The sequence below is a fragment of the Myotis nattereri genome (genome assembly GCF_964212035.1).
Source record: "Myotis nattereri genome assembly, chromosome: 17".
In the NCBI taxonomy this organism is placed as follows: Eukaryota; Metazoa; Chordata; class Mammalia; order Chiroptera; family Vespertilionidae; genus Myotis; species Myotis nattereri.
In genome coordinates, this window is record NC_138092.1 from 18,858,445 (window position 1) to 18,873,665 (window position 15,221).

The window sequence follows — 15,221 nt, forward strand, 5'->3', positions numbered from 1 at the left end:
TATTAATGAACATTGTCAACTGAAACAAAGCAAACAGACATTTCAGTTTTCTCTAGGGGCATAGACTTAAATCTGAATTCATGTAATATTATTTCACATAGCTTATTTCTATTCTCTTTCTCTTTGAATAAAGTACTTGAGAATTTAAAGTAAGCTTCAGCTATTTAAAAAACGAGTGGCTTTATAATAGAATCTAAACTGATTCCTTGGAGGGAAACACAAGGGCCTTAATATATTGTTCTCATTCACTTAACACTCAGCCTCAAGCTAATAAACAAGGTCATTCTTATTAAAAGGAGATTTGGGACAATCTGTCTCTCCAGAAAATTTACTGGAAAAGAAAAAAAATGTTTAAGATCAATTGTCTGAAAAAATTCAGAGACTCTTTAGAAATAATATAGTCTGCTGTCTTTCCTTTTAGGAATATTAAGTGATAATAGTAACAATTTAGTTCCCCACAGTGTTCTTTGAGAGCTTCATAGCTTGTACCGCATATCAACTTGTTAATGAATTCTGAAGGTTAAATAACAATGACAAATGTTCCAAGTGACTTTCCCTAATCCTAGGACAACTATTATTGCTTTATATATATCATATTTTCATACAGAGACTCTCTGGAGAACAATACATTTCACTGGCAAGAAAACAAAAATGATGAAAATAATATCCAATGCACATCAAATAAACATTAAAGCAAGTTGCCCTGGCTGGTTTTGCTCAGTGGACAGAGCATTGGCCTGGGGACTGAAGGGTCCCGGGTTCAATTCCAGTCAAGTTCATATGCCAAGGCCCAGATTGCTGGCTTGATCTCTACTAGGGGGTAATCAAGGGGCAGCCAATCATTGATTCTCTCTCATCGTTGATGTTTCTATCTCTCTTTCCATCTCCCTTCCTCTATGAAATCTATTATATGTATGTGTGTGTGTGTGTGTGTGTGTATATATATATATATATATATATATATATATATATATATGTATTTAATTAAAGCAAGGAAAAAATAGTGTATAACACACAACAATGAAAATACATTGGTAACTGGACATGTAAAACATTTTTGGAAAAACATCTTAAAAGAGATGTGACTACTCTTTTCAAAGATCTCCTCTCTGTGATTTTGATGCATGCCTCTGTGCTTCTGTGCCTCAGTGGCAGCCATGCTTGAACAGCTGTCAAGCTGCCGGTAATTACTGGGTTACTAGGATGTTAGCATGCTCTCGGGATTAGAAAGGGCCAGTAAGACACTCAGTTGCAGATGAGAGAACTGTTGAGATACCAAGGCTAAAAAGGATGTGCCACAGAATAGCTTCGCAGCTATTGTGAAGTATATAAAGCACCTTTCAACAATCCCTTATTATGAAAGATCTGCTTGACTTCCTCCCAAGCCCCTGGTGCCAGAATCCAACAGCCTGGAACCCTCTTGAAGCATCTGCCAGAAATTACATCAGATTCTACCCAGAGAACGCTGAAACCGATGAACAGCGCAGTTCAGTAGCCAAGAGACAAAATAAAGGAAGGGCATAAATATAAATTTAGTAGCTGTCTGAAAGAAAATATCCTGGCATATCTGCTCAGCTGAGGAAGAAGAAAGAGAGTGTAAGATAATTCTATTGTTTATTTACAACACTTAGTCACGAAACCTTGAATTGCATCCAGGTAGCCAAAATACAAATGTAATTGAAGGAGAAATCAAACCAGCAAAAAAGTAGGTGTTATTGGCAATAGGTACAAATCAAGTTCATCTGAACCGTTTTTGGCCTACTGAACCCTCCTGTGCCTTGATTTATTGAGCTGAGAAATATGGAAACATTTTACATAACAGTTCAGATGATGCATGCATTGGTAGTCATTTGATCAAAAGCTTGGGAGGCTAATTTTAAATGGAAAAAAAACCCCTACGCTATTGACAAATAAAACTGTAGTTTGAGAACTGTAACTTCATCACACACACACACACACACACACACACACACACACAGAGTTTTTTGATTAATTTGGCATTGTACTCACCAATAATGATTGTTCTGAGTAAACAGAGAAAAATAATCAATAAAAAACCAAAACAAACTTGTCCTTCGTTAACTTCCAAGGTGACAGGTGGCATGGGCTGATGAGTGGCTCTGGTGTTTGAATGCATGTATTTTATGGATGGTCAGAGGTCCACTGCTCACTTAGAGTGCTCATTGTAAGCATCTGGACCTTGACCTGAGTTGTCATTTGGAACTACTCCTTTCACATGAATAATTCCTGAAGGAATTAGTTTTCTCGAGACCTTTAGACAACCAAAGAGTGTCTTTATAATGGCTCCACTAACTCAATGGAATGACCCCTCTATATTTGCTGTTATTAATATTAATGTAGTTATTCATAAATAATCTATAGGTCCCAGTTAACTAACCCATTGTTGGAATTCTGAGCCAGTACATTAGTTAGAACTTTTTGTTAAAATGTATTTTTACTGATTTCAGAGATGAAGGGAGAGGGAGAGAGAGAGAGAGAAACATCAATGATAAGAAAGAATCATTGATCGGCTGCCTCCTGCACGTTCCGCACTGGGTATTCAGCCCACAACCCTGTCATGAGCCCTGACCGGAAATCAAACCATGACCTCCTGGCTCATAGTTTGATGCTTAACCCTTGAGCCACACCTGCTGGACAGTTAGAACTTTTTTGGTTGCAAACACAAGAAACCTATTTTCATCGCTTAAACAAAAATGGAAAATTTATGAAAAGAAGCATGTTGAGTATGAGAAAGTAAGGCAGGAATATAGGTGGACACCAAGAACTACTGAAAGTGATGATTTAAGGGCAGTCAAGATTCTTTTTATCTTTTTTTCACCTGATGGTATTTTGAACACCTGCTTTCATCTCTTCTCCTTGCTTTTGCCCTTATATTACCTCTAGCTTATCTAGTCTACTGCTTTGTTCCTCATAGTGCTGGAATAGCAATTTCTCAAGTTTCCACATTACCTGTTTATCAAGTTTGATTCCAAATTTCAGGGGAGGAATTTGTTGGCTAGACCTTGGTCATGTTCCTATCCCTGGACCAAACATCTCTGTCAAGGAGTCCTATTGTTAATATACACTTTATTATACATGTCATTGCTAATAGGTGGCAACTTGGAGTAGGTGTATATTATGGTGGGGGTGTGCATTTTTATTTCCCAAAGTGTAGAAAGGAGCAATATATGCAGTTATCCACCATATACAGGATTGAGTAAATGAATTTTTCTCTTCTAGAAAACATTTTCTAGCTTTTGATCTGTTTTGTTTTCACTGCTTGAAAAACTATTATTATTATTGTAAGAAAATGACATCATTTTCTCTGTTGACCTTGTCCACTCCCTCTGATATCCTTACCCATAATTTCATCATCACTGCTACTACCTGAGTGTGTACTGCCTTCCAATTTCATGACTAGTACATTAGACATTTCATTCCCTTTGTCTTCCTAAAAATCTTAGGTAGCAAATGATTTCAATGAGGCATTTCATTTAATTGGTGAATATTTTCGGTATTTGTTAAGCTCTCTCTCTATATTGATGTTCTCTGCTCAAGTAACATGATTACACTCGAGTACACAAGTCAAATTCTTGTATGCCTCCCTGAGATTGTTTCATTCCCGAGGGTCTTACTTATTCTCGTTGGGAAATTGATCCTTCCTCTCACTGCTGTTAGCACTATCAACGGTGGCTTAGGCAGGTGTGTGGCAGGTGGTCTCTCTAATGTCTGCCAGCTGTGACTGTTGCCAGCTGCATGCAGTAGGAAGGACCCAAATGCATTCACAGCTGGTATAGATCAAATCCAACACAATGAATATTTCTATTACTTATACATTTACATGTGTACAATACTTATATATATGATCCAGATATATAGTACCTAGCTTTATATCTATTTCAGTATAGTAGAAAGGTTTCTTAGAAATTCTGCACTATGTTTCCTATGACAGATAGATACATTTTAAGAGAGGCATCTATTTTTACCTTTTCTGTAAGACATTAATCTAGGAGGCAGAGTCTAATTAGGTAGTAACTGGGCTTCCTCTCCATATAGAAGGCTGCTCTGAAAGCTTCTCTGCTGTGTGCTCTGGGTCAGTGCTCACAGGAACACGTTTCCTAGCCCCTCCTTCTCTCACCAAAATGACATCAACTGTTGGATAAATGTGTCCCTGGAAATTAGGATGGTTCTGCAGAAGCCTCAGGAAACTCCTCTCATGAATCTAAAACAACATGGGTGGAAGCCTAAACCCCTATTTCTTAATAGAAACATGAACCATTTAGGAATAAGTGCTATTTGATGCTTTGTAAGTTGTGGGCATTAAAAATAGCCAAAAAAAAAAATAGCAAATACCCTCAGTAGCTTTTTTTCCTAAAGGTCTGACATAAATATCTCTTACTTTTTGATAAAAGACAGGGCTGACTAACCTGAGGAAATCACAGTTGATATGGAACAATTTTGCAAATAACATATCTTTCAACTTGCCAACACTTTTGTGATCATTTCTGAAAAGACTTATTCTTTTCACAAACTGGCTTTTCAACTATGACTCTAACAAGGGTAAAAACAAGCTAGAAGAATTTCAATTATGATTATGTCAAAAAGATAACTAGTACAGTAATGTGTTCACCTTGGAAAGGGGAAAAAAACCTTCCTCCGAGAAAATGGGCATAGTGCATATAGAAGACAATCCTGCTAATTACTATAGAAAAACAGGAGTTGAAACATTGGCAGTAAAAAGTCAGTAATAACCTGTTTTATGATGCAAGCAGTTCCTTCCTTTGATCACAGGAGAGCACTGTTCATCTATGAAACATTTTATTTTCAGGAAGTAACTACAGCCTTTGTGGTTCAAAAGAGGTTTGATGTGGCAAATTATATAGCCCTTATTATTGAGGCATAGCTATAAGAGAGAAACGCATTCTTTTCATAGAAAATGGATATAAATGTGCAAGATTTTCTAAGCTGTCCGTGTGCTTGTCTTGAAAGTGATTGGCAAAAATGCATACATATGAATTTTTCTAGTGCGAACATATGACTCTGAAAATCCCCAATAATATGCAAGATGCAGTTCCTCTCGAAAAGAGAGGTAAGTTACATCATGTGTTGTAATGTAAGTGTTTTATCTAGGAACTTACCTCTACTAAGCTCAAACAGTAACACTTAACATAAATATTTAGTAAATACAATTACCCCAAGCGACCTGTGAATAGTCCCTGTGGATGTGTATGCATGCTTCTCAGTCAACTAACATTATGAGATTGTATTTCAAACTTTTTTTTTTCCTTTGTGAGAATCAGGGGGATTTCTCAAAAGATGTGATTATTTCTTCTGAGAACAGTTAGCAAGAAATTTTGTCATTTCTCACAAGAACCATGAATAAGGAATGCTATCTTGAGGATTGTTCGAATCAATTACATAAGAAAATTGTAGCACTTCTAAACCATTTAATTTGCATTTGTTAATGCAAACAGGGGTTCACTTCTCTGCTTTACATTTATCATAGCAAACATTCTAGACAGAAGTTAGTTTGGAGAGTACAAGCTGTTTTTCCTTACCCCTCTCTAAAGCTAAATCCAAATGCATCCTTTGTGACTGGAAGCTTCAGAGCAGGCTATGGCCAGGAGAGTAGTTTTGCTATTGGAAGGGAGGGGTCCTCATCTCCCCCAGTTGCAGTGGGTGTGGATGTCTTGTGATATCCTGAGAAAAATAATTTTCTGAGGCTCTCACGGGAGGATGAGATATTGTAGAAAGTTTTATTTCTGTGGAATAAAACTCCTAAGTTTCCAAGGTTATTTCCCTCAGTCCCACCAAGGAAGAAGTTCCATTTTGTCTTTATCGGGGCTAAAATCAGAGCCAAAATTTCCTGCCCATGCCTGCACACCCACACAGCATCAGGCTAACTTAGCTTGTGTTTCACTGCTACAGTGCATTACTCCATTGCATGTGGGGTCTGCATGGCTATGAAGGAATCACAGAGCAATGCAAGGAGGCCAAGAGCCAGCCAAGAGCACAAGAGAACTCCTGCAGGAATGGGGAAGGTCTGGCCAGAGGGCTGTATAAAGCCCTAGAAATCATTTGGTCTGGCCCTCCCAAGGCATTAGGGGTGTGTTAATTAAATGTTTGATCAAATATAGCAGGCTAACTTTTAAGTGGATAATTTTGTACGGCCTGTGAATGATGTTATAAATACCCATATGGCCCTTGGCAAAATAAAGGTTCCCCACCCCTGGTTTAAAAGATTATGTATTCCCACATTGTGTTCATTGCAGTAGCCACACCCATTTTGGCCAATGATCTTTGTTTCTAGGTGTAACTGATAGGCAGGTACCTTCCCTATGTCACCCCAACTTTACTGGCATGCAGCTCTCTTTCTTTTGTGAAATCCTTTCCCCCAATGATCTGCAGGGAATGGGCTGCTTTTACTTGAGGTGTGTGAAATTGCAGCCTCCTGGTGAAGCTGCCCAAATGACATGCCTATAAAATCTGGCTTCCCCTTTGCTCCTTTCCTACTAATAATAACTAGCTAATTACAATGGTTTCAGTTTAAGGTTACAAATCCATCTGTCCTTCCCCAGTCTTTAATTTATATCCCCCTACTTCCTCACTTCTTTTCCCAGCCTGCATTTCCAGCTTTCGCAAAATTGGGTTTTCCTATACTTAAAATAGCCATTGATATCTATCAATAATTTAGTCGAAACCTTTTCGCCTCTGTGAATATCTGTCCAAGATCATGAGAGAGAAGAGTATTCCCTATTATTCTCTGGAGTACCCCATTCTAATAAAGCAACATTACTTAAGACAGTCAGAAAAGATGATGCTTTCTGCCAATTTGCAATGCTGAAGCCCCCTGTTTTTTAGTTTTCCTCATTCATTTAAACAATCCCACAGCATCAGGCAGCAAGCTTTAAGTTCCATCAGGACCAATTTTCCTCAAATATTTTATTAACAGTATCCTACATATTTGTGAATCTGGAAGTGTCTATAGGGTTAATTTTTAATACAAATATCTCATCCTTCAAAAATATAGTCTGAGAACATCAGATTAAAAATGTCTGCTGAAAGCATTTTATATAGCATAGAATAGATTAGGCTTCATCTTCATATAAAATCATCTAGAAGAGACGTAGAAAATAACAATCCTTAAGATATTTAGACTACTTTTCTAGAAAAAGAAACCTTATATTTTCTAATTTGGACATTGCTGATCATTAATTTCTAAGTGTTCCTCTCACTGGGTACTGTCATCAATCACACTGTGGCTTTATTTTTCTTTCAAAGGGCAGTGTTCAGTATACTAAATTAACTATCCTTACATTTTTAAAAGATGTGTAAAATTTCAAAATGTAAGTCTGAAGAACTCTGAAGGCAATTTCATGAAAAAGTAATGCAGGTTTGAAGAAAATTACCAGTGTTATGGTATTAGACACAAATGAGGCTAAGAAACTTATCAAAGTAGTTGAATTATGTACACAAATCTAAAAAGACACCTTCCTTGGTGGGAGGTAAGCATTTAATTTCACACTCATAATGTGAAATTTAAGTGAGTACAGAAAAAAATCTTTTTGACCATGTAAAATTAAAAATCCCCAATGGTATATGGTTGGCTTAATTAACTGAATAGGTTTAGAAAATATGCAGCGAGTTAAAAATAACATGATTAAAATAATGGCTTAGGAGGGCCAAACTTTCTCTTATTCATCAGAGAAAGAATTGAGTGATATTTTTAAAAGAATGAATAGAACTTCTATGAATAGGACTTGTTTCCTGTACTCACATGTCATTACTTGGTAATGTTCATTCTTATTTAACCCATATTTAGTTTCAAAATTATCTTAATAGAAATGATATTTTTTTTCACTAATGGGACTTTTTAAACTTAACCCATAAATAATCTCTTTCTCATTCAGTATTTTTCTACTTTTACTTTATTATTATTATTTTAAAAGAGTACAAAGCTGAAATCTTAAATATAGAGTATTCAAACAGAAAGAAGGTGAGCTATAGAGTCAAATCCATCTTGGCTAAGTTCCTAAACATCCTTCCTTTAGGAAAAGAGTGGCACAGGTCATTTTGTGTTTAATTCCTGATGTAGGCCTCTTAGAGATTACTTACAGAGATAATGATTTCCTTTTTAATTTCTTTCATTTATATATATATATATATATATATATATATATATAATCTAATATCTGTAATTTTAGAGTCTTGTTTTAATTTTTCTTCTTAAATGCTCGATGTTAGATGTATTTGAGGTGTCATACTAGGTGGCAATCTACATTTAGTGTCTAGTTTGTAGTGTCCTAGACCCCTAGAAAGCAAAAGATCACATAACAGATTTAAGAAACAGACAGGGCTTCTAGATAGAACCAAATTTTCTCTGTATGAAGTATGGTTTTGTGTTAAACAAACAAACAAAAACTGGATTTTAGAAGAAACAAATTGTATTAAGAGAATAGTGGTACAGGCCCTGGCCAAATCGCTCAGTTGGTTGGAGTGTTGTCCCCATATGCCAAGGTTTTAGGTTCATTCCCTGCTTACAGAACATACAAGAAACAGCCAAGGATTGTGTACATAATTGGAACAACAAATTAATGTTTCTCTCTCTCTTCCTTTTCTCTCTCTCAAGTCAATAAGCAAGAGAGAGAGAATAGTGGTACTTATCTGATCAATAGGAAGGATGGAGACCTAGATTGAGGACAATGCAGCTAGAAAAATATGCCCAGAAATGGGGTAATCTTCCTGCTGATACAACTGTGTATGAGTCAAGGAAGCCCATAGCACCAACACCACTAGCTCTAGACCCCAGGTAATATCACTATATCCAGGTAGTCCACCACTCCTTTGTTCACTATCTGTTGCTTCAAATTTTGGAAAGTACATTTGATTGGTTGGTTAGGTTATGTGCTTACTAACTATATACATAGGAGCTTCAGACATGTATTTGGGACAGTGGGAGGTTTTGCAAATATTGGAAGGGGATTCAGCTAATGAACAGAAAAAAAGACATATATTAATGTACTATCAAACACTTGCTCCTCTTCCTAATGGCCACCTGTGGTTCTTTAAATCATTATAATAATAGTGCAGTCAGTCCCATGGTAAACTTTTTTTTTTGGGGGGGGGATAATTAATTAAGATACATTGCAACCTTCTTGAGCCATTAATAATAGTGAAAGATGATACAATTATATTCTGAGAATACAGCAAAAAAAAGCAAAAACCATGAAAAAAAATGAGAAGGGCTTCTAGAATATAAATGGGTTTTATAGGTTATGTCAAATCTGTCATATATGTATCCTGTCCCAAGAATTACCACTTTTTCTGTGCCAAGAATGACCGTGCTGTTCTACACACTGGATCTGGAGGAATTTATAAAGTGTTTTGCCAAGAACATGATCCATCGAGAGAAACTCAAACTGCTCATTTTTCAGGAGTACAAAGAAAAAGAAAGAAGGCAGATCACTCAACAAGCATTTCTGTACAGGTACCTAAACTAACAACAGTAAACAGGTCCGAAAAACAAATGGAAGAAGAGGATGATAGCAGACACACAGATGCAATTGTGAAAGTTGCTTTTCTCAAGAAATGTAAGGAAGCAGGACTTCTTAATGATTTATTTGAAGAAATATCACAAAAACTTCATTTGATTCAGGAAAAGACTCATGGATGAGAATATTTCAGAATCAGGTACTAAAATTGCAAAATTCCTATACAGAGACTTCTCACAGACCTACATATAAAACAAAACCAAAAACCTGTACACATTTTCTATCTGAAGTATTATTTTACTTTTTTTTCATTCTTTAATAAAATCCATTGTTCCAGATCTCCTGTCTTTTACAAATCTACAGGATGTGGGCAATTCACAAACTCATTAATTTTGTAAAAAGTATCCTGATGCCATGAAGGTTTTCAAGTATTTTCCAAAGGTGTGCATAGCGGAGAGTAACCAGCAAGAGATGGGCACTTCAGAACCAAACTCAGTCACACATCCACCCCCACAGATGAGCACACTTGTTGCTAAGATCTGAGAATGGCATTATGTTAGTTTTGATTTGACTCAAATTCAGCTCCTTAGTAAACCAAGTATCTTTTTTGGTATGTTCAAGTTTAAAGTATGGAAGTAATTTTACTGTTCTGACTAATGTTTGACTTAGTTAAATGTGACCTTTCATTAGGAACTCTTTGGAAAGCTGAAGTTCCATTCCTATGTGCAGATATATAGCCACTTAGCCTCCTTATCATTTCTCCTATGAGCGTAAAACCTTTATTATAAATAATGCTCTGTGTGTCCTCTGTGCTCATCAGCTGGTGCTGTAGCCGCAGTAGCAAACCAAACCTCAGCCACATTCTTGAGAGTGGTTGGCTCTGAACTTATTCAGAAGTACCTAGGCGATGGGCCCAAGCTCGTTCGGGAATTGTTTCGAGTTGCTGAAGAACATGCACCATCGATTGTGTTTATTGATGAAATTGATGCCATTGGGACAAAAAGATATGACTCAAACTCCGGTGGTGAGAGAGAAATTCAGCGAACAATGTTGGAACTGTTGAACCAGTTGGATGGATTTGATTCAAGGGGAGACGTGAAAGTCATCATGGCCACAAACCGAATAGAAACTCTGGATCCAGCACTAATCAGACCAGGCCGCATCGACAGGAAGATCGAGTTCCCCCTGCCCGATGAAAAGACCAAGAAGCACATCTTTCAGATCCACACAAGCAGAATGACGCTGGCTGATGACGTGACACTGGACGACTTGATCATGGCCAAGGACGACCTCTCTGGTGCTGACATCAAGGCAATCTGTACAGAAGCTGGTCTCATGGCCTTGAGAGAACGTAGAATGAAAGTCACAAATGAAGACTTCAAAAAATCGAAAGAAAATGTTCTGTATAAAAAACAAGAAGGCACCCCTGAGGGGCTTTATCTCTAGGGAACCTCAGTTGCCTTCAAGGAAGTGGTCAGGGGTCCGCGTGCAGGAGCCCGACGTGCAGCGCTCCATTCCCAATAAAGAGAGTTCTTTCTCAAAAAAAAAAAAAAAAAAATTTGTGCACTCGGGACGGAGGGGGGTCCCTCAGCCCGGTCTGTGCCCTCTTGAAGTCTGGGACCCCTTGGGAGATAATGACCTGCTGGCTTAGGCCTGCTCCTGGGTGGCAGAAGGCAGGCCCAAACCCTAGGTGCAGCCCCTGGTCGGGCTCAGAGCAGGGCCGATTGGGGAGTTGGGGCACCGCCCCCTGTCATGCACAGAGCAGGGCGGATCGGGAAGTTGCGATGCCACCCTCAGTCACGCTCAGGGTAGGGCTGATTGGGGGATTGGGGCACCGCCCCCTGTCACACTCAAGGCAGGGTCGATGGGGAGGTTGCGGTGCCACCCCGTCACACACAGAGCAGGGCCCATCAGGGGGTTGGGGAGCTCCACCCTGTCACACACAGAGCTATAGGGCGATCAGGGGGTTTGGGCGCTGTCCCCTGTCACACTGATCCCGGTGCCGGGAGGCCTCTCAGCTCCGCTGATCCCGGTGCTGGGAGGCATATTACCTTTTTACTATATAGGATAGAGGCCTGGTGCATGGTTGGGGGCCGGCTGGTTTGCCCTGAAGGGTGTCCTGGATCAGGGTGGGGGTCCCTACTGGGGTGCCTGGTCAGCCTGGGTGAGGGGATGATGGCTGTTTGCAGCTGGTCACACACCCTTCAGGATGGGGGTCCCCACTGGGGTGCCTGGCCAGTCTGGGTGAGGGGCTGAGGGCTGTTTTCAGGCTGGCGGGTGACTGAAGCTCCCAACCGCTCCTTTTTTTCTTTTCTTTTTTTAATTCTGGGCCAGCTTTAGCTCTGAGGCTCCAGCTCTTAGGCCTCCGCTGCTGAAAGGTTTCTGGCCTTTGTTTACCTTCTGTATTTGAAACAATGTTGCGATCCTGCTGGCTGAAGCCCGGCGACTAAAGCAGGCTTCTGGGGTTTTGTTTAGCTTCTATATTTGTTACATAGTTGCTTAGAGTTGCAGCTCAGAGGCCAGCAGCGGCAGTCAGGGAATGTTGGAGTCCTCCGTCACTGAAGCAAGCAAGCCTCATGTTCGCTTCCAGCTGCCTGGCTGCCGGCCGCCATCTTGGCTGGCAGTTAATTTGCATATTGCCCTGATTAGCCAATGGGAAGGGTAGCGGTTGTACGCTAATTACCATGTTTCTCTTTTGTTAGATAGGAGATATATATATATATATATATATATTCTAATTATGCCAAAAAGATATAAAGACAAACATATAACAAATGTTCCAAGTCTCACTAAAGAGAAGAGGATTCACTTTTTCTGTATTCACCGAGTTGACTCTGTTGAAGAAGTTTCTGCTTTTAAAATATAAATGGAGTTACTCTCCTTTGAAGTTGTTCAGTGGTATGCTACAAATACACTTTCAAAGCGCCTTTCAATATTAGAGTCTCATTCTCTCTTCACAAGAAGTATAGATAGAAGGAAAAGCGGAGGAGAGTTTGCAGTCTTCACAAGTCCTGTCTTCATCCAAAGTAGAGTCTGAAGTTGCAAGGCCACTAGTCTCAGTGGAGGTGCTGGTTCTCTGTTGCTTTTGTCCCCAGGACACGTACAAAGTTCCACTTGGTCTATCCTTTTCAAACTGTGTAGCAAAATGGAAGATATTGCTAAGCTGCCATCAGTTTCCTCCATAATTTGGCCAACATTTTCTGGGAAATATATATATTTGGAATTAGGGACACCCAAGTTCTCCACTACAGCTCTTGCCTCTTAGGGTAAAACACCAATGCATGTAAATAGGTAAAAGGTGATGGAAGGAGGCTTGACTTGGGGTGATGAACACACAATACAAAACATGATTTCAGAGAGGAAGGAAGATGGATAGAGATACATAAACATCAATGATGAAAAAGAATCATGGGTCGGCTGCCTCCTGCACACCCCACACTAGTGATTGAGCCCACAACCTAGGCATGTGCCCTGACCGGGAATCGAACCCTGACCTCCTGGTTCATAGGTCCATGGTCAACCAGTGAGCCACGCAAAGCCTCTGTTATTTAGTAGCAATATGCTCACATTATTTCTTTAATGTGTCTCATTGAAATTGACATTCACATAGTTTTGGACACCTTTAAATACAGTATTATAAACTAAAGAACTTAAAAGCATATATGCACAACCCATGGACACAGACAATAGTGTGGTGAAAGCCTGAGGCAGGGGGTGGGTGTGGCTAGAAGGGGACATCTGTAATACCTTAAAAAATAAAGATAATTTTAAAAAATTACAACAACAAAAAAACCAATAGAACTATTTAGAAATAACATTTCTTGTAAGGATTAAGCAAAAAGTCAAGGAAAAGAGAATTAACATAAATTTCAGTTAAGATGTACTTGTCTTTCTCTACAATTGAATCATGTGGAGAAAATACATGAGGCCGTAGGAAAAAGCAGGTAACTGGTATCCAAATACTAATTCTACAGAGTCACAAATATTTGGTAAGGTCTTGCCATATGCAGCATACTCTAAAAGCATGTTCTAAACTGACAAATATGTGAGGGAGTGGTCTATCTTTCACACCTTAGAGACTTGTATTTTCATTCACAACAGTGTTTTCCATTGTAATGTCTGATTTAGGAAGGTGTTTGCATTAAATTGCTATTCTAGACTAGGAGGATGAGGACTATATTTTTGCATTGATTTCTGGATCCACTTCTTGTGATGGACTTCATTTAGACTCATTTTCACCTGATGACATCTGTGAGGATGAGCTCACGCTTATGGATTCAATAAAGTTTTCAGCAAATGAAAGCACTTAGATTTAATCACTAATGAAAAAGAAATCTGAAAAAAAGGAAAGACATTTCTCTTCCTTATTGAATGGGGCCAATGCTTTCTTGAATAACAGCCTATTACACCCACAACAGATTCGACTTCTTATCATCCTGGGAGCAAAATTGAATTTTTCTTTATATGATTGCTAGTTCATCTGTGGCTATTGTGACAGGAACATTTTTGCTTATTACAAGACTTTGGACAAGTCTTGTGGAGGAGGTCTCTGATATCTTGATATCATGCTTGTGGGAAGGGAGGTGCTGACAGTGGAGTTTCCCTGGAACAGTACTGGGGCTGGATGACCTCAGCACTTGACTAGGCAGGCGCCTTGTAACTCACGGAGAAGAGTTATAAGCCGAGGATGGAGTTAGTCTGTGGTCAGCACTTTGGAGAGCTCTTAGAAAGAATGTTAACATCACCTAGTGTGTGTGTGTGTGTGGGTACCTAGGCACATGCATATATACATGTGTACACATATATGCATTTGCCTACATACATGAACAATAAAAATGTGCCATGCCTATATAAATACAAATATGTACATATTTTATAAATATGTATACATTTGCAGATAGACACATGATTTTTAGATAGATTCAGTGTTAGCAAGTGCTGTGCCGTGGAATTAATTATCAACAAGTGATGATTTCAACTAGCTGAGGTAATGTTTTACTCTTCACCAAATTATGCCCCCGCCCCCAAATAAGACAGTGTCTAACTTTACCATTCTTTACTGAAAGCAGTGATGCTTCTAGATACATGTTCCCCTTGAAAATCTATGATGAAAATTATAGTATTAACTAAAATTTGTTGTGTGCCTACTGTATTCCAACCAGTATGTTAGGTGTTTCACATAAATTATATGGGAACCTCACAACCATTCTACTAAGAAGACACTATTATTGACATTATGAAATGTAGAAAAATGAGGTGTAGGTAATTTGAATAACATGAACAGGATCAGTTATGTAGCAACTTGTGGATCATAATTTAGCCCCAGATACATCTAGTTGTAGAAATCATGTTCTTTGTACTACTCCAGAATTTTTAATTAAGCATTAAAATGTTAATGTTATATTGTTTGGTCAGATCTCTTTTGTCTATGGGAGCCAGATGAATGGGAAAAATAATAAGTAAGTTTTCAGAGATTAATTTGGTAGACCTGCTATATAATTCACAACATTAGAGTAAAAACAACTCCAGTAGCCAAACACATCCTAGTAGGATATTTAGTGACTACCTAGCAAAGGAATAGTACTGACTACTGAGGCGTGTTCCCCATGACCTTCCATTTGCTTCATTTTCTCCTTTTTTTCAACCCCTCGGAGAGTTGTGAGGGACCACCCTGCTGATCTGCATAGAAGAGTTGCTATAGCAACCTTTGAGCACAGTACTAAAGGCAAC

At 38.7% G+C, this 15,221-nt stretch overlaps 1 protein-coding gene across 1 annotated transcript; it reads left to right on the plus strand.

Moving 5' to 3' along the window:
- Nucleotides 1-9,306: 9,306 nt before the first annotated feature.
- On the plus strand, nt 9,307-11,024 carry LOC308533589 (26S proteasome regulatory subunit 4-like). Its single transcript, XM_081111623.1, has one exon. The coding sequence runs from the start codon at nt 10,539-10,541 to the stop codon at nt 10,935-10,937; it is 399 nt and encodes a 132-aa protein (XP_080967749.1). The 5' UTR covers nt 9,307-10,538; the 3' UTR covers nt 10,938-11,024.
- Nucleotides 11,025-15,221: the final 4,197 nt, after the last annotated feature.

Bases quoted from the DNA above. Each gene is read 5' to 3' on its own strand.
- LOC308533589 (XM_081111623.1), top strand. From the start codon at position 10,539: ATGTTGGAACTGTTGAACCAGTTGGATGGATTTGATTCAAGGGGAGAC.